The sequence below is a fragment of the Silurus meridionalis genome, chromosome 8, assembly GCF_014805685.1.
Source record: "Silurus meridionalis isolate SWU-2019-XX chromosome 8, ASM1480568v1, whole genome shotgun sequence".
NCBI lineage: Eukaryota > Metazoa > Chordata > Actinopteri > Siluriformes > Siluridae > Silurus > Silurus meridionalis.
The window spans coordinates 18387117-18412997 of record NC_060891.1 but is presented as its reverse complement, the minus strand read 5'-3'; the positions used below and the strand labels follow the sequence as shown (position 1 = coordinate 18412997).

The window sequence follows — 25881 nt, the reverse complement described above, 5'->3', positions numbered from 1 at the left end:
TCCTTTGACACACTGAGTTGGGATGGAGCCCAACGTGGGAAAAGGGGGATCGTGGGTCAAGATATTTTTTGGCCACGTGCCTAGTACGAGTTGGAAATTAGGACATAGATAGTAGCATACACTGGTGCAAACGTGCGCGCGACTTGTGCTCCTGTCCGTGTACAAGGGGGCAGGGTGGAAACTAAAAAATAAGATGGTTTTGCAATTAAAAAAAAAAGAAAGACACGCAGGGATTATGATGTAATATAAATAGTCTGGTTGTGAGAACATAAAGCAGCTGAATGTGTCAGAGCGCGTTCACCTTTAGGCCTTTTAACTAACGGTAAAGCTCAACTCGGGAATATGGCTGATTACGTAAGCAGTCCTCATAGGGAGAGACTCTAATAAACTCTCAGCTCAGTGAGTGTAGTATACGTTGGGATACAAAGTTACACAAATTTCGAAACTAACACACACACACACACACACACACACACACACACACACACACACACACACACACACTGCACAACGCGACTCGGACAAATGGATGAATTGTACAATAAGGTCCACTCACCTTCACGAGTTCTCTCTGAACGTGTACCTCAAAGTGAAGCCTCAAAGTTCCTCAAGAGCTCTGTTGAAACACCGTTCCTTTTCCAAACGCGTGTTTAATTCTAGCATGGAGGAAATTTGTATTTCCCAAAATGAAACACCGCTCCAACTAAAGTCCCGTGAAGTGCGTCCTCGGGGTTTAATGGAGTCCAGCGGCTTTCTCTCTCTCTTTCTCTCTCTTTCACACGCACACACTCTGTCTCTCTGTCTCCCTCCCTCCACCAGTGAACGTCACTCAGAGCTCCAATCCCGCTTTTCCCTTTCCACCGGGACTGCTTCATTATCTCAGCTTGGCCACGTCCCCTTAACCCCCGCCTCAGTCCAGCGCCTTCATCTGGACGAGTGTGTGATTTCTCCAATACACAATTTTACTGCTAGTTAGTGCTATTTAGTGTCATTATCCCAACGCAGGTATTTTTTCCCTTGTTGAAGTTGGAACATGACTAATGAATTAGCAACAGTTTATTTCTTTTCAAGTGTTCAAAGTCATAATGATGGATTTGTTCTTGTACATGTTAAAGTGATCATATTGTGACCAACATGATCACATCAACCCTTAGAGAAAACAATGGTAAATAAAAGGTTCAGCGATTCAGTTCAACTTTATGTATAATGAAGGCCTGGTTACTAGCCTCTACAGAGATAACAGCAGCACCTGGAGTTTCAACACTAATACTCATCGAAAGCTCTTAAAAACTATAAGTATTTGACTTGCAGATTTAAGTCAATTGCAGGACCAATCAATTTTTAGGCATTTTTATTTCCATTCTTCACAAAATGCACCAAGAAACAAGAACAGTTCACAAATCTGTCTCATATCACTTAGTCCTTTTAATTACTGATGACAAAGTATAAGGATCGTGCAGGAAAATATTAGCTAAGGCTAACTAGTAACAATTTTATTAATACCCTTTCAAATGCTACCTAGCATCAAATCTCTAAAGATACAAACTAGTTAAATGCTAATAGCTAGCTCTCCAGCTGACAGGCATTTTTGGTCACATTTATGAAAATTTTGATTTGCTAGGAGATTAGGTACAACTCCTCGAAGCTTAAGACTTTAGAAATATGATTACAGAAACATGTAGTAACGTGATAAATAGATCTTTTAAAGGTTCAATCTTTGGTTCTGTGTTACACATCGTATTCTCAAAATCCATCTGATTTCCACCATGAACAAGGGATTCGAAAAGTAGGATGCTTTTGAAACTATCTGAGAGTATATCAGGAACAAAAGCCTTATATGGGAACAAGGCCTGTTCCTGCTATCTCCTTTCCCTTTTCTGTTGATTTCCCTCAGCATGTGTCCGATATGAACGAATTTGAATTTGCTACAGAAACCCAACACTAATCCCATGGCAAGATTTACACCATGGCAAGACACATTTCCAGCAAAGGTGACTGAAACCATGATATCTGATACAATGTAAAGTGATTCATAAAACAATCTTTTTGATGCAAATGCAGATCTTGAAGACATGGTCTTTCACAGTCTTTCTCTCCCCAGATTCTTTTTTTAATCTCTATAGAAAACAATAAGGAAGAAAAAAGTGCAAAGGCCTTAGCTGAAGACTCTCCTGTAGTGGAAATAATAAAAAGTCACCAGAGATTCACCAGATACTTCTTACAGAACGCTTAGACATATCACCAATTCCATGGTCTTTGTTTAATAACACATTAAGTCCATTGTACAAAGGAAAATAAAACATTTTTTTTAAACATTATTTCTGTGTCCATTTAGCAGCTTGCTCTAGTGATAAACACTTGTTGTAAAAGCCTAAAAATTGTCAGGCGTGTTGTAATCACGGTTTATGAGAGTTTCATTAAACAAAGGTAGTCTTTAAACCCCATTTTTGTTTCTCCTAATTAGTTGTCCTGTCCTGCAGTGGTCTTTTTAGATACAGGATGGTACAGGAAGGATTAAGGAGTGCTGGCTGCTCCACTGCTGGGCCACTTCGGTTCAAGAATGCGAGCTGCCGCCTTGGACAGCATCAAAGCGATTTATAACTCTTAGCTCCATGCTGCTCTGACCCCCTCCACGATACAGCATCTGGCAACAGAGCCATTGCCTTTTATAGGCCGTATTTTAATTACGGTGTAAACAGTGAGTGAGATGGTGTGCAGAAAAGTGAAATGGGTGGATTGGGAGAGGGCTGGAGGAGGAGTCTTGAGATTCTCTGAGTCACACTGGCAACACGAGACTGCCACATACAGGACTGCTGAAGTCATACACCTTACTTCCAATCTAAAAACGATTGACTCATACAATACCTTTCTGAGTCAAGAAAATATTTTCATAGAGGAATAATCACTTTGCGCTCATGCTGAGGTTATAGTTCCAATAAGGTTATGTTGGCAACATTGCTAGAACACTGTGAATTTAGCTGCAATGCATCATTACTCCCTCTTTTGACTTATTGACTGAACCAACAAAAGAGTAAAACACTGAAGATTTAGGAACTGGATTAGGTCTAAACTGTCTAAGAACCTAAAAAATCATCCTGGACTGCCTTGCCCTCTGGTGGCCAAAGCACGAAGGTGCTCTATTCAATCAAGACACCACTAATCCACGGATCACCTTACCCAGCAGACATACACAGATCCATCACTCAAGTAGAAGTACATATACTCATGTTTTTAAATACTCTGGTAAAAGTTGAAGTACTGACTTCACTTTTCACTTAAGTTAAAGTAAAGAAGTTTAAAATGATCCATTACTATTACCTATTTTGTGTCATGCTGGTAATGGGACCTCTCATCACATTAATTTAATAATAAAAAATAATTTCAAATGTTATTTAATGAGTGTTTACAGGCGAAACAACCACCATATAGAACACAAGCAGAGCAAAGAAGATGAGGATCAGGTGATCCCATCGCTAACTCCCTCTGTCTTATCCACATTAGCCCCATACTTTTTGTTGCCCTCTGCCTTGCTCACTGTTAGCTTTGTAAACTAGTCTACACTTGTGGTGTGTGAGAGCCAGGAAATGATACACCAGTGGTAGAGCAATGACAAGAAATCGGTTGATGGGCTGAAAATGGTGTGCAGTGAGAAGAAAAAATATTAGTCATGTTACTAAAATGGATTAAGACTAAATTAATGAGCCTGATTTAAAAATGTAAGAAATAGAAAGTACAGATTTTTGTATAAAAATTAGTGAAAGAAAAAGGTTGTCAGTAAAATAAATAGTGAAGAATAGTTTTGTCCATCATTAGTTCCCATCTATATAACCCAGTAAGTGTTTCAGGCCTCTGAAAGCAACGACATCCACCGTGAGCAACACTGATGTAGGTATAGGAAGGGACTTTCCATCAGTCTGATTCAGCCACAACGCATCCTGAGGTTGCGCCAGCTCCAGTCATGTCCCACTTAATGAAAATTATGGACCTTTAAAGTAGTATATGCTGAGCCCGCAAACATCTTGAACCATCTACAGACGTATCAGCGCTATTTGGATTCCACTTCATGTAGAGTTTGGACATTGGACCTCTGAGTTTTTAAAGGCTCTGGCATGGAGAAGCTGGTGTTGGATCTATGATAATGTCAAATGTTGAGCTATTTTATGAGTTGCTCATAGCTACTGGTTCCATAACGTCAACTGACTGTATAAGACTGTAGAAAGGACATTACTCACAATCTTACATTCGGGTCTCATGTTAGTTCTCACTCTCCCTGGTGTTTTGTATCATTTAAAGATTTATAATCACACTCTTGATATCACCCAAATAAGGATAGGTTCCCATTTTGAGTCCGGTTCCTCTCAAAGTTTCTTCCTCATACCATCTAAGGGAGTTTTTCCTTGCCACAGTGGCCTTGATATCAGAGATAAATACACATAATTCACTTTAATTCTAATGCTTTGAGACAATGCCCATTGTGAAAAGCGCTAAAGAAATAAACTTGACTTAGAAATCACAAGACTAATTGATTATCATATGAAACGTATACTGTACATCTAGCCAAAAATGCAACAAAAAAATCTTCTTCTAGAGCTGACAGAGCTCTGATATGAGAAATGCTTTAATTACAAAGGGTCTCTGGATATCTCTGGATTTTAATGGAGCAGCACAGTCCCTGGATTGAACCTGCTCTTGGTTCTATTGAGTATCCAGTTACCCCACCTCCTAAAAACATGCAGGTATGTGGATTGCCTAAATTAAAATGTGTGTTAATAAGTGTGTGTGCAAGGTGGCCTGCAATGGACTAGTGACCTATGAAGGGTGTATTCTATTACAACTTACCAGAAAAATAAACTTACTGAATATGAATAAGAATTTTTGTGTCTTCTATATACATAATCATCCATCCATCCATAAAACAGCACAGTAAAGAAAGACAAATAAGGTAATTCCTTTTATCATGGTGAAATGAATGCAGGCAATGTGCATCCTCGAGCAGGCAATTCGTTTAGACGGTCTTCTAAATATTTTGAAAGCACCCTTCACTGTGGTATTTCGCTCGTCCCACACACATTTCAGGTCTCCCCCACTTACACGGTTCAGGCAACAATATTCTGTGTAGGCAAAAGTTCAGACAAAGGCCAACATAGCAGCTGTGTGCATGAAGAAAAAAAAAAAAGAAAACAGAACTGTACCCAAAAAAGAATAATGCTTTAATAAACTGAAATAAATACAGTGTTATTCGGATGGCAGTTTGAATCCATTACAGGCATGGGTTATTGCACAGCATGTCTTTCCAAGCTCAATGTCTTCAGTACATTTAAAATAACAGTCATTTGGGACTTTTGTCATATTCTGTATTAATCAATAACTTGTAGTGAAAACTGGCCCTACAACTCAATTTTACAGAACAACTGGAAGATTAGTTACAAATTTCTCCAAAGACAATTTGGTGAGATGCCCTGATAAAAAGCAATTATAAATTAGCAAATGTAAAAGTGGCATGTGTAGCTTAGATTCAACGTTATCAAGAAAACTAGAGATCAGAGATCTAAACATCACAAAAAAAAAAAATCTTAAACCTGAGCATGCATCTGAGTAAAGCCCACAATCTGCCTATTGTATATTAAAACATACATTTAATTATCGTGCCCATGCCAATTATTCAGGTAAACAATCTGATTCTGATGCATATGCCAATCACTTTATTACTGGTTTGAAAAATCTAGAAGCAGCATCGATGCAGGAAAACATACCACTGCATTTAAAAAAATTTAATTGCTTCAAGATTTTCCCTTAGTCATTAGTATTCTGAGATATGGCCTTTAGGAAAACAACCAAAAACATATCCCAAAGAACAAACCCTCTATAATGGCATAAGAACATCTGGCTTTTTTTTTTTTTTTTGCCAGTGATTACTGTATAAATGTTAAATGGTAGATGTTAACAATTCTAGAAACTGACTCTTCCATAATGCAATATATGACTTAGCAAAAACAGAAATGCACATCAAGAGAGGGACTTTTAGTCTGTTCTGTGCAATTTATAGCATGCGGTAATGTGCAAGGTCTGGTCCTTCATTAATATCTGTGTCCTATTGCCAACAATAACAGTGAGTCATAAATAGCTCTAGTTCATCGTTCAGTACGAGGGGAAAAGCCACGTCAGCTTCCCAACAGAGGATTGGCTCTGTGGTCCTCAAAGGCAACCTGGCCATTTTTAAATATCCACACAGGCTAGCTAACATGTACTAACAGCACTTGTGTGGGCACAAAGATCAAAAACTAAATAAATCATAAAATCAACATAATGCAGTCCTTGCCATAGAGGTGTGAAGCATGGCTTTTGGAATTTCAAAGACAATGCAGACATTATACATGGCAGATTCTGGCTGTTAGTACCATGCCTTTTTATTTTTTATTTTTTTACCAATTAGATCCTCTTATTCAGGTGAACAATCTGATTCTGATGCAAATGCCAATCACTTTATTACTGGGTTGAAAAATCTAGAAGCAGCATCAATGCAGGAAAACATACCACTGCATTAAAAACAAATTAAATTGCTTCAAGATTTTCTTTCACCATTTTCTTCCTATTGCATATCTAACATCTCAAAAGTGCTTAAAAGACACAAGACTGAAAGCTTAACATGAACAAGTAGCATTTCTATGAGCTAATTGTAAATCTAAAACATTTGGCCCATCAATGAAATCACAAATTTGAAGGACTGTCATTTCACAATTGATAACTAAATATATATAAAATATATAATCTGTTTATTACTATGGACCTAAAAGGAAAAAGGTGCCTGAATACCACATTACCATGAGGCAAAGGAACATTGGGAAGTGCTTCCTTATCTCTGAGTCTAGTCCCATGATCTTGGCCTCATTACTAGTGTAATTACATAAAGCAGTTCACCCAATCAGTTTATAAGATTGAACTTGACTGGTTTTGGCTGATTTGATTAAGTTGTAATGATAAACAATGAGGCGATCTCTTTGAAGCTACACAGTAGTTCTAATACTCCAAAGTAACAATGCACCAGCCCACATATGCAGAATGTTAATGTATCAGCACATGGCAAGATTGTAAAAGGTAGGTTTGGCTACAGAATCAATGAAGCAGCAATTTCATTTTTAAAATCCATGCTTAATAAAATCAGGCATATTACTGTTTTTTTTTTTTTTTTTTTTAAATGCACTGTTAATTTTGCTTCCTGACAGCACCATCTGGTTGTTGAAACAACAGAATATGATAATTGCTTCTTATTATTCATCTGTTGTAGAATTTTTTTTTTATGTTAATGTTCAACCTTCTCTGGGAATCCAGATATTGTCTGTTAGTCATGAAAGAGGTCCAGTATTCTCCAGGAATATTTAAGTAAAAATAAACGTTATAATCTTGAAATACTCTTCCCAAAAATTAGAGTACTATACACATCTCTGTCTATATTACTATATCAATAAATAAAGATATCATAGTGTTGCATTGACCATTTGTTTGGTAATTGTATCCATGAGGATATATTTACCATGGCATAAATTAGGAATAAACAAACAAAAAATAGACATTAACAGGACGGAGAGCATGATACATGCTTGTATGCTGTGTGCCTAGTTGTCTGGTTTACAGAAACCATGTGGACTGGCCCAAAGTTGGTGAGCGCACGCACGCACACACACGCACGCACGCACGCACACACACACACACACACACACACACACACACACACGCGTGCGCGCACAGTCTTTCTCTCTCTCTCTCTCTCTCTCTCTCTCTCTCTCACACACACACACACACACACACACACACACACACACACACACACACAGCCAATGGTCTCTAATTCTAAGCATGGAATGGGACTGCCAGAAAAGGCTTCAACAGCACCCAAGACAAAGCATTAGAAAATTTTCTAGGACTAGAGGTTCACTCAATGTATCAAATAGTTCACCCAGTAGGAGTCGATGGTTACTGGATTAATGGGAAAGGTTGCTGCACAAGCAACAGGAAAAATGGTAATCAGTCTTTGTATGACAAAGAAGCATTTATATGAGGCAAAATGAAAGAGGGAGTGTGCTTGAGTGTTTTCATATCTCTACAGGAGAAGATAGATCTCTGTGGGGGTCTTTGTGTGTGGTAATGGTTTTGGGTCACTCAGGGTCAGGATTGTCTTGGCATGTCTCAGAAGAGCTCTGTGATTTGTATATGAAGGTCAGCAGGAACAGAGCCACATCATGAGAGTTCCAGTAGGCTGTGTGTGAGGTGACTGCTGACCAGTAACGGCTTTCAACCAACCCTTCCCGCAGTTCAAAGTCAATGCGGTGCTCCATCTCCACTGTAATAACAAACATTTAGAATTGTTACCACTGAACACAAACTGACTATTTACAGCAGCATTTCAACAATAACAGCAATCTATCCAATATTCCCAATACACATATGGGCATTATATGTACACTGGGAAATATATATATATATATATATATATATATATATATATATATATATATATATATATATATATATATATTTATTTTATAAATAAATATATATATATATATATATATATATATATATATATATATATATATTTATTTTTATAAATAAATAGCATAAAATCATTATAAATGAGGTGTAGTTATAATCTATTTATGCACACCTGCAGTATCACTGATGGTGGAGGTAGACTGAGACATGGTAGAAAGGCCATATGCCGACTGGCTTTTCTCTTCACCCTCCACTGCTGCAGAATCCACTCCTGATGGTTGACTACTAGAGCGTGAGAAACGAGAGAACAACATTCCTCCAATTCCTTTTCCAATGCTGGCGGCACCTGAACACAGCATAGCATAAAAGTCAGCACAGAAACTTCATACAATCTTACTACCCTCATTAAACATTCAATGTAAATCTAACAAAGTTTGTTGCAGAATTATACAGAAACAAATAAGTGATCTGACGTCTCTACTGCCAGGTGCCATATGCATGCCATATGCACTAGTGAATCACTCTTGCTGAATTTGGATACCCTTTTTTTTTTTATTATGTATCGAGGGCTTAAAAGAGAGACAATTCTTATTTTTCAAAAGGTGCTATTATATAATAAGAATTGGCTTCCAGGAAAAAGGTTCTGGATTTGGATTATAAATCATGCTGTACACATACTCCATTGTATTGTGGAAGTACCAACTGGAAAAGCTAAATCTCCAAAATAATCCACTAGATGTCACTACTTACAAACAAGACTACATTTCACTGCCAATATTATCCACAAGGTGGCAGTAAAGATGTCTAAATGAATTTTGAGGACGCCAGGCATGTACATTACAATATACTGTAATAGAAATAAACCTAAGTGCTCTTTAAAACGTCAGTAAACATGTTCAAACAAAGTATTTAAATAATTTCAAATCACAACCAAAAGACCACTGTATGTATTTAAATATAACACTATTATATATAATATACACACACTTTTCTTTAGACCATTTTCATTTACGGCATTCAGCAGACACCCTTATCCAAAGCGACGTACAAAAGTGCTTTGAGCCTCTAGTTTTCACACTTCTTGCTTTGCATCCCTATCTTATGTTTTGTTTCTAAACTTAGCTGGGGTCTTTTGCAACCTATTTGGGCAACATTATTTATTTATTTATTTATTTATTTATTTTAGAATACTTTATTGATCCCACAGGAAAATTGTTATTTCTTCACATATCCCACAGATGTTAAAAACTGGGGTCAAAGATCATGGTCAGACATGTTACAGTGCCCTGGAGCACAAAGAGTTAAGGGCCTTGCTCAAGGGCCCCACGAGTGGCAACTTGCCGATACCAGGGCTTGAACCCCAAACCTTCCAATCAGTAACCTAAGAGCCTTAACCACTGAGCTACCACCTCCCATTATGATGATGTTCCCTTTAGACCCCTTACCAATATCTAAATGTAATAGATATAGAATGAGTTTGTAGAATAAGTTAACATGTGGTTTTGAGGCCTGATGTACCCAGTATGCTGGCCTTGCCCAGCGTGGTGATGGAATCTCCATACAGACGGCGGGACATTACTGGTGATGTACTGGGACTGGGGAGGCTCTCTGTGTCTGAAACTGGATCCTTCACTGGGTTCAGGAATATAGGTTTCATTTCATCATATGGAGTGGGATTGGAGGTGTTGCACCTGCAGAAACAGTTTACAAATAGCTGACAGATTAAAAAAAGGACATGAGGAAAAAAAAAAAAAAAAAAAAAAAAAAAAAAAAGAGAGTCAACATTATGGAACCTATTTATTTTCCCTTTTTTTGAAATATAAAAATAAATTAAAATGTATATAAATTTTCTTGTGATTTCACCAGGGGGCAACATTCTGTCTGGATGGATAGCAAAACTATATACACAGTTCTGGTCAAAATTTATTGGCTGTCTTTTAAAAACAGCCTGACAGCACTTACCAGTGTATTTGGACCGGTGCAATGTTGTTGTAGTGTTTCAACACAAGAGGCTCCAGTCGATAGGCCTGCAATATATATGGACAAAATGTTTTTAAAAATGGTTCCTGTCAAATAAAAACTGAATAATGCTGATTCTCTTACCACTGGGTCGGTTGGGTGGAAGATATTAAAAAAGCGCTGGCAGATGGATTTCGGCATGATGTGGTCCTGGTATCCACTGTTACCTGGTCGAATGCCACGCAAGGCCAAAAACACAGCTAGGGGAGAGCCCATGCAGAAGTAGTTTTCCACCTATATGAAGCAGAGTAATATAGATAGAGTGTGATACATCTTGTGTCAAAAAAAAGTATGAATGAGTAAATAATTACATTTAATGCAATAATGAATCTCATTGTCAGCTCACTTCTTGCAAAAACTGATCTATGTTTGCAGGAAAGATAAATGGCTCAATATACCTTAAACTTTAATTCAGGAGCAGCTAGGGGTTTAGTAGCCTCCAGACCCTGAAGCTGATCCTCTAGTTCTCGTAACCTGACACGAACAAAAAATACATTATATTTATCTAGACTGCTCTTAATAAAGCCTTTCGATGAAAATTATATTGAAATACAACTGGGACTTTCCTGTAAATACAGGCAAGCAAAAAGTCAGCACCTTTGTCTGGCATGTTGCACCTGTTCCAACAGATGGCGCTCTTTGTAACTCATCCACCGCATCTCCTCATCTTCAGGCTCCTCTTGCATGCGAAACCGCATCGGGTCCCAGCCTGTCATTATGTCGTACGCAATCACACATCCTAGCGAGTGGGAAATGATGGATACTTTGCCCCCATTCTGCTCAAACTCTGGGTTTCGAGAGCAGAAGAGCAAGTATAGCCTGTTGAGTTCCTGGGTCAGTCCTTTAGTAATCTATAGAAAACAACAGCACAGAGGATCACATTTGGCAAAATAAAAATAAATCAGTGCAAATGCACTTCATGTACACTAGCTATTGACACTCAACACCAATAATTAGATATATTTTTAGGAAGTGGGAGGAGTCTAATTTACCTCATCTCTGTAGAGGGGACTTGTGTAATACATGATGTCCATGGCACTGCTGTTCAGTAAGTCTCTCAGCCCCCGCACCTTATCTGGCGTAATGGAGTCGACTGTGTCTACAGGAACAACAGTGTGTGTACTTAGCATTCAAATGAAATATTCATTGTTCTTGCTTATGTATTTCCTGAAGAGAACCTAAAAGCTATAGACAGATCACTGACAACTGATCATAGATTGCCATGTGTGTTTCTATGTGTGTGCACTCCGGTATTAGTGCTAGACAGGTGGGTGTAGCTGTTGTGTATGACAGGTTGCCTGTGCATTAGCAGGCCAGTACCTCCATCCAGGGTCAGTTTAGAGCGCCACTCTACTGGTAGAAACTCCACATGCTCCTCTGTGTGGTCAGCAAAGTGCTTCTCTTCCATTTTCCGCACAGCCTCTCGCAGCCTATATATAGAGACGCACAGTAAACATCAAGGCTAAGTACGTTTTTGTTTGGTTGCTTTTTTCTGGTAAACAGAGTTATATGATCATTAGATAATGTAGAGTTATTGCTTCTGATGCATAGAAAATAAAGCTAATTTAAGATGTGTGCATCTACGGTCCTTAAAAATCAGCAGACGCTGACAAGACAGCAAGGTTGCCTGTGGAAAGGACAACAGTAGAATGCAATCAGCCTTTTGATCATTTTTGAAGCATAACCCCATGTAGAATGACAAGAATGTCTTTAGGCTGGCCTAAAGACATTCTTGTCATTCTACATGGGGTTATGCTTCAAAAATGTCTTTAGGCTGGCCTCTGCTATGTTGTCGCACACTAGGGCTCTGTCACATCATTGCCTGACTAATAGCAGCACTGCCTACTATAATCCTATTATGCCACCAAGGACTTACACTGAACTGTGCAGGACAGGGAACACTAATTTTTTCAGATGTTAAAGTAAATGTTATTTTAATTGTTAGATTCATGATTGTTAATCGTTTTCATCCCATGATGATTAGCTTTGTATCACTTGTTTACCACCCAAATTCAATATAATGTAGCATAAGATAAGTCAAATTTCACTACATTATTGTGACATGATGAATATACTGTTGGTTACTACAAATACAAGCTAGACTTCTCGTTTCAAGGAACTCTTTAAAGTAGCAACAGAGTTTAATCAGGCACAGGGGATTGAATAAGAAGCACACTTGGGTGTAAATTAAGAGTCATCCACTTATGCATAGGCACAAAATACTGAACAGAATACTGGATACTGAACAGAAAAATAAAAAGAATAGCGAGGAGATAAATTGAGACAGTAATGATCCAACTCTTTTTAGCGAGGTAGAGAGTACTCGATGCTTCCTCAACAGAGAGTGCGCTTAGTGCCTGGATTGATCTACTTTAGCATCTAAACCCACTAAGCTACTAGAAGAGATCAGGCACCAACTAGCAAACATTACACTCTGTGCAGCTTCAAGACAGCAGAAAGGAAAATAAAAAGGTCATGTGAATAGATATTTTTCCACATATTGTATGCAGGTTAAATGAATTCTAATCTAGGTGTTTTTTTAACCTTTTTCTTTCTGTAGGCTGTTCAGTAGGATTTGCTCAAATAGCATTGTTAAACACATTTAAGTCTTATCTTGTTCATAAGCAATAGACACAAGCCTCAGAGAAAAGGTCTGTTATTATATGCTAATGAGAACCATCTGGACTCCTTGTGGTAGACTTCAATTATCCTCAACTGAAAAGGCTTAAATTTAAAGGTCAGATTTGGAGAAGATAAAATATACCAACACAAAAAACAGACTGAACCACTGGTGGTTAAAGCAAAGTGGAGAGAACATTTCACAATAGCAAAAGAAGAAATAACCAACAGCTTCAGGTAAAAGGCACTCTCGTTCAGTGGCTGAGCGGATTAAAAGGTAGAGGGCCATAAAATGTTAAGTATATTTTTATAAATTGTCTTGCTTTAAAATGCCCATTAAACTCCATGTAATAAAACCATCTAGATTAAACAATTTTAACACAGAAATCTCACAGATGAACATCGTGGGCATTAAAGACTCCGAAAATAACATTTTACATGCTGTACCTATCCTCTCACTAAAACCTGTGAGGCAGGTCTCGCACATCCAGTAACACAAGACATGAGGAAAGGTGTTCATGACTCATCACACATGAAAATTTAAACAGCGCCTGAGTCCCCTATTGACTGATCAATATATATTTTGCAATCTTCAGATACATAATACTTCCCTTGCTCTTTTTAAATATAATATAATAATATATAATAATATAATATAATAAATATCTGCTGATATAACCTTCTCTGGAATCACTGGTGTCTCTAACATCTGGTTAGCTGTGGTCTCTGTCTATTATTAGATGGGTTAGTAGCAGCTAATGATTTATGTAAAGCTATATTTTGACTACTGTGAGCAACTACATACCAACACAGTGTCCTTATATTAAACTCATGGGAGCCTGGTCTCAATATGCAGGCAAACTAGCTGTTTTAGTTTACAAAATAGCCGGAGATCTATAATCAATCACATCACAGACATTATCAAACAAATTCATCCCCAATCACTCAAAAACTATATAGTGTCATACTTAGACCCGAGAAAACTGGAACCTTTTTTCTTACATAAAAATAGCATAGATGAAAGGATAAATAACTATTTTGTTTAAACATATGTCTGATAGTCAGCTTCTAAATACTTACATGCCAGTGTTCTTGATAATGCGGTCTTTATCCATTTTCTGTCCAATGCCATGCACAACAAAGATAATGTGCGTCGTGTGAGGGGGTTTATCTTCCAAAGAGGCCTCTTCCACGTAGCCTCTATGAAGCCGGGTACCACTGCTTGAGGCTGGAATCCATAAAATGAAGAAAGATTATTATAATCAAACTCGTGCAACAAAACACCTGCCCTGTTTTGAAATTAAACGACAGGTTCACAACAGTTTAAAGCAGAAGCAACCAGTCCATTTTCATGCCCGCATGCTTGTACAGAAGGCTGAGCTGATATGTAAACACTGACCTTTCGAGAAGCCGAGCTTCTGAGTGACAGTGCGGGCAATCTTGGAGGTGGTGGCATCGCTGTACAAATACACTTCATCAACACTGTGCCAGTCGACATGGCTGCGGCTCAGCTTTAAGCTGTGGATGGCTATTTGATAACAAAAAGGGTGGCAGGGGGAAAAAGTAAGGGAGAAAAAAAATTACAAAATTTGCATTAGATATATGGCTGTAATACATTCATTGGATGGGATGAACACTACTAAATAAAAAAAATGGAAAGTGGAGGAAAGACTCAAATGTACTAATATTTCAATTCAAACTTGCCCCATGCATTCAGCGCTCTAGTTTGAATGGCTCACACAAATCCTTACATGAATTACGTGTTTCATAGAAAATATGAGGCGAATTTCTCCAGCAGATACACACTTTAATGTTTCACCAGGTGTTTATGGTAGAAAGCATCTGTATCCGGCATATTCATTATATGTCAAAAGATTTGTGGACACCTGACCATCACACCTATATGTGCTTGTGCCTTTATTGATCTGATAACAGTCACTCTTTTGAGAAGATGCTTCAGTAGAACATGACTGTGCTGCTTTGTGCCCATTCTAAGACAACAGTATTATTGATGCCAGGACCGCTTGGTGTGTGAGAGGACCTGGCAGAAAGGCAGTGATTAAATTTATCTTAAAGTTGTTAAGTGGGATTAAGATCATGGTCAGGGGTCTGTGCAGGTCATTAAACTTTTCCCACATGAACCTGGTCAAAACATCATTAAAATTAAATTATTACAATGTATTGGAAAATTCATACAATGTATTGGGAAAAGCTTGCATAGTGTACATACATAAATAAATACAAGCTAATTTATCAATGCTGGTTGCACATATGCAGGAAACAGTGTTAACATCTAAAATTCAATAACAACAGAAAACTACAATTTTATTTTTGTAGCATAAATGGGACTAGCAAGAACTGAAATATCATGAAAAGGAGGACTCCTAAGGAAAACCCCCTAAAAAAGGCTTAATAATAAATTATGCTTAATTACAGAATCACATGAGTGAAGCTTTGAAGATGTGTGCACTTAAATCTGGAACCTTGGTTTACTGCAGTAAAAAACTCCACTGTCAACAGATGTTCAGTCCATTAAATGGGTTTAGAGAGCATCACTACAGCACAAGCCAAATACATAACGAGACATTTATGACCGATTGACTACAGTTAGCACATTACAAATGAGAACAAAATATAACTTGAGAAAATAGTCACATATTCTATATTTATCAAAGCTACAAAAGAGAACTGTGCAGAACTGCTGAGGGCAGAAAAATCAACACTGTTTCTGCATTGTAATGGTTTTGCACGGTAGCATTCATCATAGTGCCCCAGTTGTGTTAGCTCTGGTAGCACACAACAGGACAATGTGTGTCTCTCTTTAGGACTGGATCCTGTTTGTGAGTCATTTTTGCTTGTAATTTTCCTATAGCAGCAGGAGATACCATGATAATTGCTGTGGACAAGCAGCTTTTTTTAAAACATTTGAAAATAAATAATAAAAAATGTACACAGTTTTACATTTGTTAAAAGACTGACTAAAAAAAATGGTACAGGACACTGTGATACTATGCTGGGTGCCATAATATCTCTGCTGTATGCTGGATTCATTTTTCTCTCTTCAGTTCTGAACTCCATCCAACCCCTGTCCCTTTTCAAACTTTAATCATTTCAAATCTCCACAATTTCATGTCAAACCTTGTAGAAATGGTACAATTGCTTAATTACCATATGTCATCACATTATATTCTATCTGACAAAACAGACAACATGGCAGCTACATAAACAGAATTAGTCAAAAGCAAACCGCAAACACACCACACAGAAGAACAAACCCACACAGAAATACACTGTAAAACAGGATTAGAACTTAAGTGCAATATAGAACTAAGTATTAATTTGCTGCCTATTTTATATATATATATATATATATATATATATATATATATATATATATATATATATATATATATATATATATATATATATATATAAAAAATCTCATACCAATTTGAAAGGAGAATGGAATCCCATTTTACAGGACAAAAAGACACACCAGGGTCAAACATCTGTTGTTTTCACAATCTAGGATTAATCAATGTATATCTCTGACATAAGGCTACAGCAAATAGATATATTTCTTCTGTATTGATGGTATGTTTGACTCTGGTTAAGTGTCAGACAATCTGTAATACAAGGCATAGAATCAAAAGCACACTGGAAATGCAGCCATGAACTACTGAGGTAAAAGGTGTAAGAATTCCCAGGGTTTTGGAGGATGAAGAAAAGTGATGAAAATGTATTACCATACTAAACCAGAGAAAAGCTCATAAGCACCAATTAATGCTTCATACATAATAAATAAATCCTTCTTTGCCTTCTTTTTTCATATGCAAAAATGGCATTGTCACTTAAATAAACATAAAATAAAAATCATTGTTCAATTCAATATGATCAATGTGAAATAAACCCAGTAAGAAATCAAAATAAAATTGGTTTCATACTGCAGCAGTGCTGAATATATTCAATGAATATGTAGTGTGATGTGAATATATTCAGTGAATATGTACTGTGTGATGTGAATATATTCAGTTAATATATAGTTTGCCGTGTAATAACAGCTGGAACCAAATTCCTTGTGTGTCAACAAACTTGGCTAATAAACCTGATTATGATGTAGTGTGTCATATGTGAACATATTCAGTAAATATGTCCTCCTGTGTGCACAACACAAGACTATTACAGTGCAGAGTGAAAAAGAAGGCTGAGGATCTCAGCAATGGTTCTCTTTACTCCTATAATGAAGGCTGACACTGAAAGAAATTCATTCAAGAAACTGACCATCATCTAGCAGATGAACTAATACATTTAACAAAGTGCTATTATGGTTTAGTAAGATAAAATTTAAAGGAAATGAGCAGAGCATCAGGGTTTGCTCATTAACCTAGAGAAGGAGCAAACAAAACACATTGGTAAACTGTAAATCACTGTGCTAACTAGATATCTAGGTCTACAATTAGGCCAAAGTAAAGCTAATTAAAGGAGAACAAGGCCAGATAACGAGCACCAGTAGTGCATTTAGATGTCTACTGGAACTTCACCCTTTAAATAAAATGCTGCTTTAAAGTCTAAATCAAACCACATGCCTGGATTATAAGTCTAAGCAACTGAAGTCTTATATTCACACAAATTATATTATCTGGGCCTTGTTCTAAAGCAAGCAGGGCTCACCTAAAAGGTAAAGAAGAAAGTCCAAAGATAAAATCCAAAGGGAGTCGAAAGTCACAGATGCAGGAAATACAGTACCTTGGCAACGCTTTCGCTTGAGGCTTTTAGTATTCGTCTGATATCCACTCCATTTGAACAGAAAGGGGAGGTAGAAAGGAGGGAGGTGGGAGAGAACTAACAAACCAAACATAGTAAGTGGTCATAGCCATGATAAGTCTATGGTGTCATCTATTTTTACCACTGTTATGCAGTTTAAGTCTTGGTAGCCTCTTGCAAGCTTTGCGAAATTAAGGAATCCTTTATTTTAAATATAAGCAAATTGATCCATAATCAAACACAGTACAAGTATTAATATATGTTATTTTGTATTAGGCTTATTTAATGACAGGTTATGGTCAGACAAACAAACAAAAACAAAACATAGCCGTTCCAAAATCCACAAATGAATCCACTAGATCCACTACTACCAAACAGGCTTAAACAAAGAAATTTACCCAAATAATACATAAAGTAAGTGACAGCTTGTAGTGCTCAGTGTGGCATATCTGAGTACTGATTTCAGAGAGCAATCCTTTGCCATGTGGGGGTTTTAAACTGTTTTCTCTCCATCACACACAAACTAAAATATCCATTCATCTCTCCCCATTTAACTTGAGTGATTAGGTATATCTAAGTTGTACCTGGTATATCTAAGTTGTACAAACAAAGAAGCTACTTCTGCCACAGGGCCACCCAGGGCACCATGCATCTAGTTACAAGACAGTTATTGAGCATTTAAAAATACAAATGTCAAGATTAATAAATCAGAACTCATTAGTATTTTTTTTTTTTTTTGCTGATGTTTAAAGATTATCTCTGGATTTTCAATATTATATACCCAATGTCAAATCCGTAAATCCAGAATGTGGTATTTTGCAGATATCTTCGAATTAAACAAAACAGCATGAGATAAAGAATGAACTCACTCTTGGGCACCTGAAATTGCAATACGTTCGGTCTAGGCTTTAAATTCGACTTGCAAATTACAGCAGCACAGCAAAACTGCTCTCAGGACAGAAGAGGTAAAAGCCAGTTTGAGTGAGAGTGAAAGCTTTGGGCCATTCAGCAGCCCTGTCAGGAGCAGTCAATATCAAGCCTGTGCCATCCAGAGACACAAACTTGAATAAACACTTTTGCTGTTTGAAAAACAACTTCAAGATTATCTCTCAACTGACACATTCAGTATCAATACACATCAACCTAACTTCTTGTGTCATTATCAACTTTATTAAAATTCATATACATACATATTATATATATATATATATATATATATATATATATATATATATATATATATATATATATATATATATATATATATATATATATGCACTGATTCATATTAAGTACATTAATATGACCTATGAAGCAGTGCTGGTTTGGTCAAATATAAACATCAACATATCTTTCTTGTACTTTTTTTATTTTAATCTTCTTACAATTCCTTTCACATACAGTGACCAACTGAGTTATTAGGTCACCAATAGCCATCAGATGTTCTGATATTTGCAGTGGAGAATTTTAACATTCATAGGTTGTAATTGAATTGAGCTCTGGAGGCTCTGAAAGCCACTACATATGATATATATATATATATAATATTCATCTTCATCAAACTATCATCTATTAAATTGGCCATCGTGTCCTAAGGGATGACCTCTAGAATGACCTTAAGGACAGCACTCCCATCAGAATAAAAATGCTTAATCAGGGAGTAAAGGTGGTCAGGCAGAATAACTTTGTATTGATTACATGTAATTGTACATACAGTAAACTATAGAAGAACAAATAACCCAACCTATAACATAAGAATTGCCTCCACAGCTTAGGCAACCAGTTTTGTCCTTTTGTCATGCATCTGTTGTATATACACCATGACTTGTATATACACCAAAAGAGGTAAACCTTAAAACTGATGTAAAGAATTCATGCTTTAATCACACCAACCTATTTTATTCAACATTATTTTTCCTTTAACGAATCAATAACATAAAAAAATAAAAATACTTAACATCCTGAAACTAAGTAAAAGCATAAAAGCTATTTTGTTCAAATTCATTTCTAATAATAACATAAAACAATAATAGTAGTAATAATTACAACAACAACGAAAAAAGCCGAAAAGCCAGAAATGTGCAATCCAACATTGTAACAATCAGCAAAAGTAATGCTAATCACTTGTACTCATATACAGAACACCTAATATGTAAGCAGATGTGGGAAAACACTATAAAATGTGCTATAAAAAAAAACAAACAAACACAAAATATCTACATTTTATATATATACACTTATAAATAAAACAACGAAAAAGTGGAATATGACTTCTTGCCCTGATCTCACTGCCTGTATTACTATTGATCACTAAATAACAAGCAGGTAGGTTATTTCTATATGGCCTACTTATATTGTAGAGAACAGCAAATTATTCTGGGTCACACAGAGCACAAATCCTTTTGCCGGTTTGAACTGACATGAAATCAGTATTTGCATTTTGCTCTGAATAACCTAATGACCTCTCTGAGCTCATGTTACATTGCATGCCTGCCTACTTTCTCCCCAATGCTAAAGAGATATATCAGACTACAGCCTATACAAAGAAATATACAGACTGTATTTCAAAAAGAAAATTTAGTGTGCAGCCTAACCAAACTGATTCGTCAAGTAACCGTGTCATTTCCTGCTGGAGCTGCTACTTGACCATCGAAGTGATTAAAACTGCTGACATCAAAAGCAATTACAGTCACTGAATTGGGTGAACAATATTTAACTGCAAATGTCTCCTGATACCTTTAGACATTAATTATAGAAATGATTCATGCGACAATGTGAACACTGTGTATATGTGTAAAAGCCGGTTGAAGGAGATATAGATTTGTACAGTGTCCAAAAAAAAGTTTTTTTCATATTCTGCTCTCGTGGTTTATGCAAGTTTTAGTTCCTTTTTTCTGAAACAGCTAAGTTACTTAGTGAAATCATCAGATGAGGAGAAAAATTATGAATGTTTTAAAATTTGTTGTTTATCTATATACTTCATAGCTGTCCTTTGTAAACACAGTTTAAGCTTGTTCAACTTTTGATCTGCATATGTAGTACAAGTTAATAGCTTTACAAACTGGTCCCAGAAAAGAGCACAGTGACATTTCGTCTGCTACATTTTTCCCTGTTCACCAATTCAACTTACAGCTCATATTAGCGCTGTTCAAATGGTGCTAGCAGACAGCAGAAGAAAGCACTGCGTTTGATTTGATAAAATATAAGAAAATGAGAGTATGTTTAGGCGAGGGCAGCAACTGTCACAGTGATATGTTTCCTTTTCTCAGCCATGTAACGTAAGGGAGAAAGAACAGCCATCTGACTGTCATTTGGACTTTGTATTTAAAGCACCCTATAGCTACAGGGAGAGTAGAAATGACCTTGTACGACTACAGTCTACTGACTATTCAAAACACAAACTGTATTTGAACAAACTCAATTGTAATTTTATACGTTTGTTAACCCGAGTCAATGCCATGATTTTGCTTTTACATCAAACTAACTCAAAAACAATTTAATCTTTTTATCCATCAGTAAAGAAAGGAATTTAGATGCATTTGATTAAATCACATTTGTAAGTTTCTCTAGAGACCTCTAAAGAATTCACTGTTCGAAGGCTTATATACAATATAAATTAATTAATTAAAATGCTCTTTGATAAATATATGTGATAAACTCAGAGTTTTTTCATAAATACACCTTGCAGACCCACAATATACTTTATATTATAAATGGCTATAAGTACCGTTACTTCTCTATTTGCATTTAAAAAAAAAAAAGCATCTACTCATATCTATTTTATACAGCATCCTATCACAAAATAAATATGGCTTATATCCAGTCTTGATGTACAATCATTGAGCAACTCTATTAGAAATGGGGAAAGGGAGTCTTCTCAGTCACATACACAAACAATGAAATGCTCTCATTCCCTTTTTTTTTATTTTTTTTTACTAATAATCACCTCAAAGAGTTGTATCAATGATGTACATGCTTACCATCTTTGCTATCCACTGTCTTGACCACCGCATCATTTTCTAACGTGTCCTGCATCTGTTGTCCCCGGAAGCAGGTCAGGTGCTCCTTCTCTATGAGGTCACTCTCATCATCCTCCATAGGGGTCCAGGTGCCATCTATAAACCACTGTCCCCTCATCACAGGAATGCGGTCCTGCTCTGTAGGGACAAAAACATCCAAGTAGCTGTTATCATTATATGTGCAGGTTTCAGTATACATTCTCTAAAAACATCTCTAATTACTCAGAATTGCTGTCATCAGGTAAAGCCTGTAATATAATTAAACAACCATTGTAGATATGAAATATTATTGTATCACATATACATATTTATTTTTGCCAGCATATAGTGTTAAATGATTAACAAACTGACAACAGACCTGCTCGTTCCTCAACGATGAGCAAATTGAAAGTTATGCTTTGAAAATACGGCATCTCGTGTCTTCAGACTTACCATTATAACAGCACCTTTATACAATCAGCAAGATCATGATCTCGATCAACAAAACTGTTTGAAGCGGTGCAGTGTCAATTCGGGTTTGTGACTAAAATTATCATACCAAAACTTGTTTTTTGTAAAACAGTAGGCAGTTTAATTTGTTATTTTCTGAGGGACAAGGGAGAACATTACTACCATGGCTGAACTGGATGAAAAATAAATCACAGGGTAACACCAGGAGTTCCAGCTTCTAAATTTAATCCCAGCCAAGCAGCGCTTATGAGTGTGTTTTCACACTTGGTCTGACTAATTTAGGTCCAAATCCAAGACTGATAATGGGCTCGTTTGAAGGAGAGTGTCATTATCATAAGTTTGTTTACCCACACACTCCTTTTCAGCCATGGATCACCTAGTCAGATTTACATAACCTCTGCTATGAGTGTGGTTTCTAAATGTGTTTCGATATTGTTTATTTGTTGCATAAAGTGTATTTATTTGATAAATGTATTTAATTAGTGTTATTACTATAAGTCAACAATTTTTAAACAGTTCAGGTTAAATCATACACTTTAAATTACTCAGACATACAAGCAAGTTTAAAACATCCTTTTTTCAACCGGACTTGAGGTTCCCTGGACTGCACCAAGGTCCGAAAAAAAGCGTTTGAATGTGACCAAGCATTCCAAACTCCTGGTGCAAGGAGACTTCAGTTGAAAAATATTGACCGCTCCAAAGCAATGCCTTGGCATTTGCCACATGAATCAAAGAACAAAAAAAAGTCTTTGAAAACAAGTTGATGTGTCACTGTCTCATCACTGTGTGACACTTCATTCATCTCAGCAAGATATTCACCTATTAAAACAGCTAGGGGGTTGCAGCAATTCCACATTTTTAAACTAATAACACTTTGTTTTAATAGGTTTTGTGTTATGGGGTAATTTCTGATAACGAACTGACTCCGACATCATCTTATTAACCGAGCCTGCTTTTTGCAAATGTGCTTTATCACTATTTATGGTCTGTAATCATGTGCCTATGTGGTGTTACTGAGTATAATGTTTGTTACTGTCATAAAATATGCAACAGATTTAATCCCATCTAATACCACTCTAGAGTTTGCTAAGAGTTTTAAGACAAGATTACATTTACTATGCACAAGATAATACAACTCAAATAATGCTTGCGGGCTTTTAAACACAATTCTGGGATAAGGCTTTAATAGTTAGTGTGTGAGTGATGCCAAGCCTCTAAACCCCACAGATTTAAGGATATCACTGAACATAGAAATCTGGCAGAAAAGCGATCAAAGACAAAAGCAATTTTGTAACATATACATTTTCAGCCACAATGAACACATTTTGAAATGTGTTACTGAAAGATCCAAGTGTTTCACTACCCTTTATCAATCATTATTAAGTGATGAAGTAACACTCACGATTCCAGTACACAGGATAGCACTCTTTCTCTCGGACATCCACCTCGTAGAGTCCTCCTCGGACACACACTGCCTCAATACTAATCTCCAGGTTTGTCTCATCGAGCTGTTCCGAGCTCGGGACCGAGGCCACAGCTGCCGCATGCTCCTCCAGTTCCTCTCCACCCGGTACCGCGAGCTGTGGATTCAGTTCGCACAGTTTGCGATACATGAGCTCGATCCTCAGAGAGTCGTGTCCGACGAAAGCTTTCCACGTCTTTTTGTCTTCCTTATAAAACCAGCGCACTTCCTCCGGCCCGAGTTCCGCCACGACCTCAAAGCGCGGCCGGGGAGCGCCGGAGCGGTGTTTTCTCCTGCTCTCCGGCGAACTCGTGTTACCATTGTTCTCACTGTAGTCCAGCTGAGAGCAGTCAACGTAGGACTCGGAACCGCTCCGGTACGCCTGGTCCAAGCACAGCGCCATAGCTCCGTCCTGCCGGTTATGGAGAAGTCCCAGGCGCCTTTCCACATCCGACTCATCGTAGGAGCACGGGAAGCGTTCATCCACAAGGCCCCAGTCTGCGCTCTCCACCACGGCGTCTCCGTTTTCAGGGCTCTCCGGTGGACTCAGGAAAGGCGTCTTACCCGTAAAGCTGCTCATTACCGTTTGCTAAGCGAGCTATCCTCAACTACACGCGACCAGCCTTCTCAAATACGACCGCATACGCCCTAATACAAAAATACAACAACTCTATTATACATTACTGCATCATAAATATAATCACATCTGGGTATATAACATATAGCGACTCATGTTGTTATCGGGGTCAAGATAAACATGCCATGCTAACAGGCTAGGTATTTAACTCAAAACAAAAAGCGTCCTATTCCGGCTGGCGGACGGGGAATGTGCTCGGTCCTCACCCTCATTCTCGCTCTTCTTTCAAAACCGCCCAAACACCAGAACCGTCTGAAAGCGTTGTAACGAAACTATCCGGAATTTGCCCCCTCGGAGTGGCGGTTCAGCCTCGCGGAAATCCTGAGTTCCGGCTGTCAGTTAGAATCAGCGGAACTCCGGCATTCATTTCAGATCCAAACAAGTCGCCGGTGAGCGTGCTGCTGACAACTGCGTAATTGACGCTCTTGCGTAAGCGCGCCCTGGACGTGACGCGGTTACGCAAGCAAGCAGAGTTCAACGAGAGCGCGCACGTTCCTCCGACCACGGGGAGGACAGTACAGTACAGTATTACACTGCGGTCACTCGAATTTTTTTTGCACCACGAACCAGTTTCACGCACGAAAGTTCCTTCCACAGATCGGTGGGGATTGGGGGTAGTTTAAGGTCCGGGGGTTGTTGGGGGTGTTGTCTGTACGTGGGATCTGTGTTTCGTGGGGGTCGGTGGTGGTATATTGTCACGCGGTTAGTATATTATTATTATGCATAATATATGAATTAATTATTAATGTAATTATTACATATATAATAAATTTAACAACTAACTACCCGCCTATAATACAGAATCAGACGGACCTTCATTTATCGATACATTAATACAAATGTAAACTCAAACAAACTTTTTTTTTTTTTTTTTAATAAAACATAATGTAACCCTAGAATGTCAATGAAATAAAAAAATGTATATATTTTTTTAATTCTTGCTGTGCTACCCGGTAACAAATGGGGACCCCTGGTTTTACAGGTAGTGAGGATTCTTATACGCATTCGTGTTCAGTAACAATCTAAATTAAATTCGTTTTAAAGATTATGTTTATGATTTAATGAAAAATATATATTTGTATCTAGGTGTAGGACCGTATTCACTTTATTATGCTAAAGAAAATGCTAAAGAGTATTTAAGTCTTTCATTCACTTTCATTCAACTGTTGAATCCTGGTCAGGGTCACATTGGATATGGGTCCTATTCTAACAACAATGTACATAGGAGCCAGTCAGTCATTAACACACATATACAGTACATCTTCACAGTTCAGAAAAAACTAATTCTTATGTTCAGCAAGAAATTTCAACCCGCAGTGTGACGTCAACTGAACATAGCCACCACTCATACTGTGCAAAGATTTCATAAATAAATTAGTTTGTATTGGTTTTAGATCACTTAATAGACAGACACAGTGTTT

The 25881-nt window shown here is 37.3% G+C and overlaps 2 protein-coding genes across 6 annotated transcripts in view; both read right to left on the bottom strand.

The window, feature by feature from the left end:
* fermt2 (FERM domain containing kindlin 2) overlaps positions 1-789 on the bottom strand; it is a 34677-nt gene extending 33888 nt beyond the window's left edge. For 3 of the 4 annotated variants that reach the window (XM_046855471.1, XM_046855472.1, XM_046855473.1), the window contains exon 1: positions 557-789. The gene's annotated coding sequence lies outside the window, so the exon portion shown is untranslated. The remainder of the gene's footprint in view (positions 1-556) is intronic. The other variant, XM_046855474.1, reaches the window with a different exon arrangement.
* A 7239-nt stretch (positions 790-8028) lies between these two features.
* On the bottom strand, positions 8029-24883 carry ddhd1a (DDHD domain containing 1a). 2 transcript variants are annotated; one of them, XM_046855722.1, is made up of 15 exons: positions 24667-24883; positions 23764-24471; positions 21873-22049; positions 17875-17970; positions 14528-14656; positions 14209-14356; positions 11830-11939; positions 11502-11608; positions 11107-11360; positions 10908-10983; positions 10594-10743; positions 10453-10517; positions 10009-10181; positions 8663-8836; positions 8029-8338 (listed from the first exon to the last, which is right to left on the bottom strand). In XM_046855722.1, the coding sequence occupies exons 2-15, from the start codon at positions 24401-24403 to the stop codon at positions 8154-8156; spliced, it is 2484 nt and encodes an 827-aa protein (XP_046711678.1). In that variant the 5' UTR covers positions 24404-24471; positions 24667-24883; the 3' UTR covers positions 8029-8153. The 2 variants fall into 2 exon arrangements, with proteins under 2 accessions (XP_046711678.1, XP_046711679.1); XM_046855723.1 differs by lacking the exon at positions 17875-17970 and having other exon boundaries at positions 23764-24883.
* Between the last annotated feature and the right edge of the window lie 998 nt (positions 24884-25881).

Excerpts from the sequence above, each read along its gene's own strand:
- ddhd1a (XM_046855722.1), bottom strand. The coding sequence starts at position 24,403 with ATGAGCAGCTTTACGGGTAAGACGCCTTTCCTGAGTCCACCGGAGAGC. Across the intron at positions 11,361-11,501 it reads GTCCCCTCTACAGAGATGAG|ATTACTAAAGGACTGACCCA; the intron begins GTAAATTAGACT and ends TGTTTTCTATAG. Across the intron at positions 10,182-10,452 it reads GCACCGGTCCAAATACACTG|GTGCAACACCTCCAATCCCA; the intron begins GTAAGTGCTGTC and ends CTGTTTCTGCAG.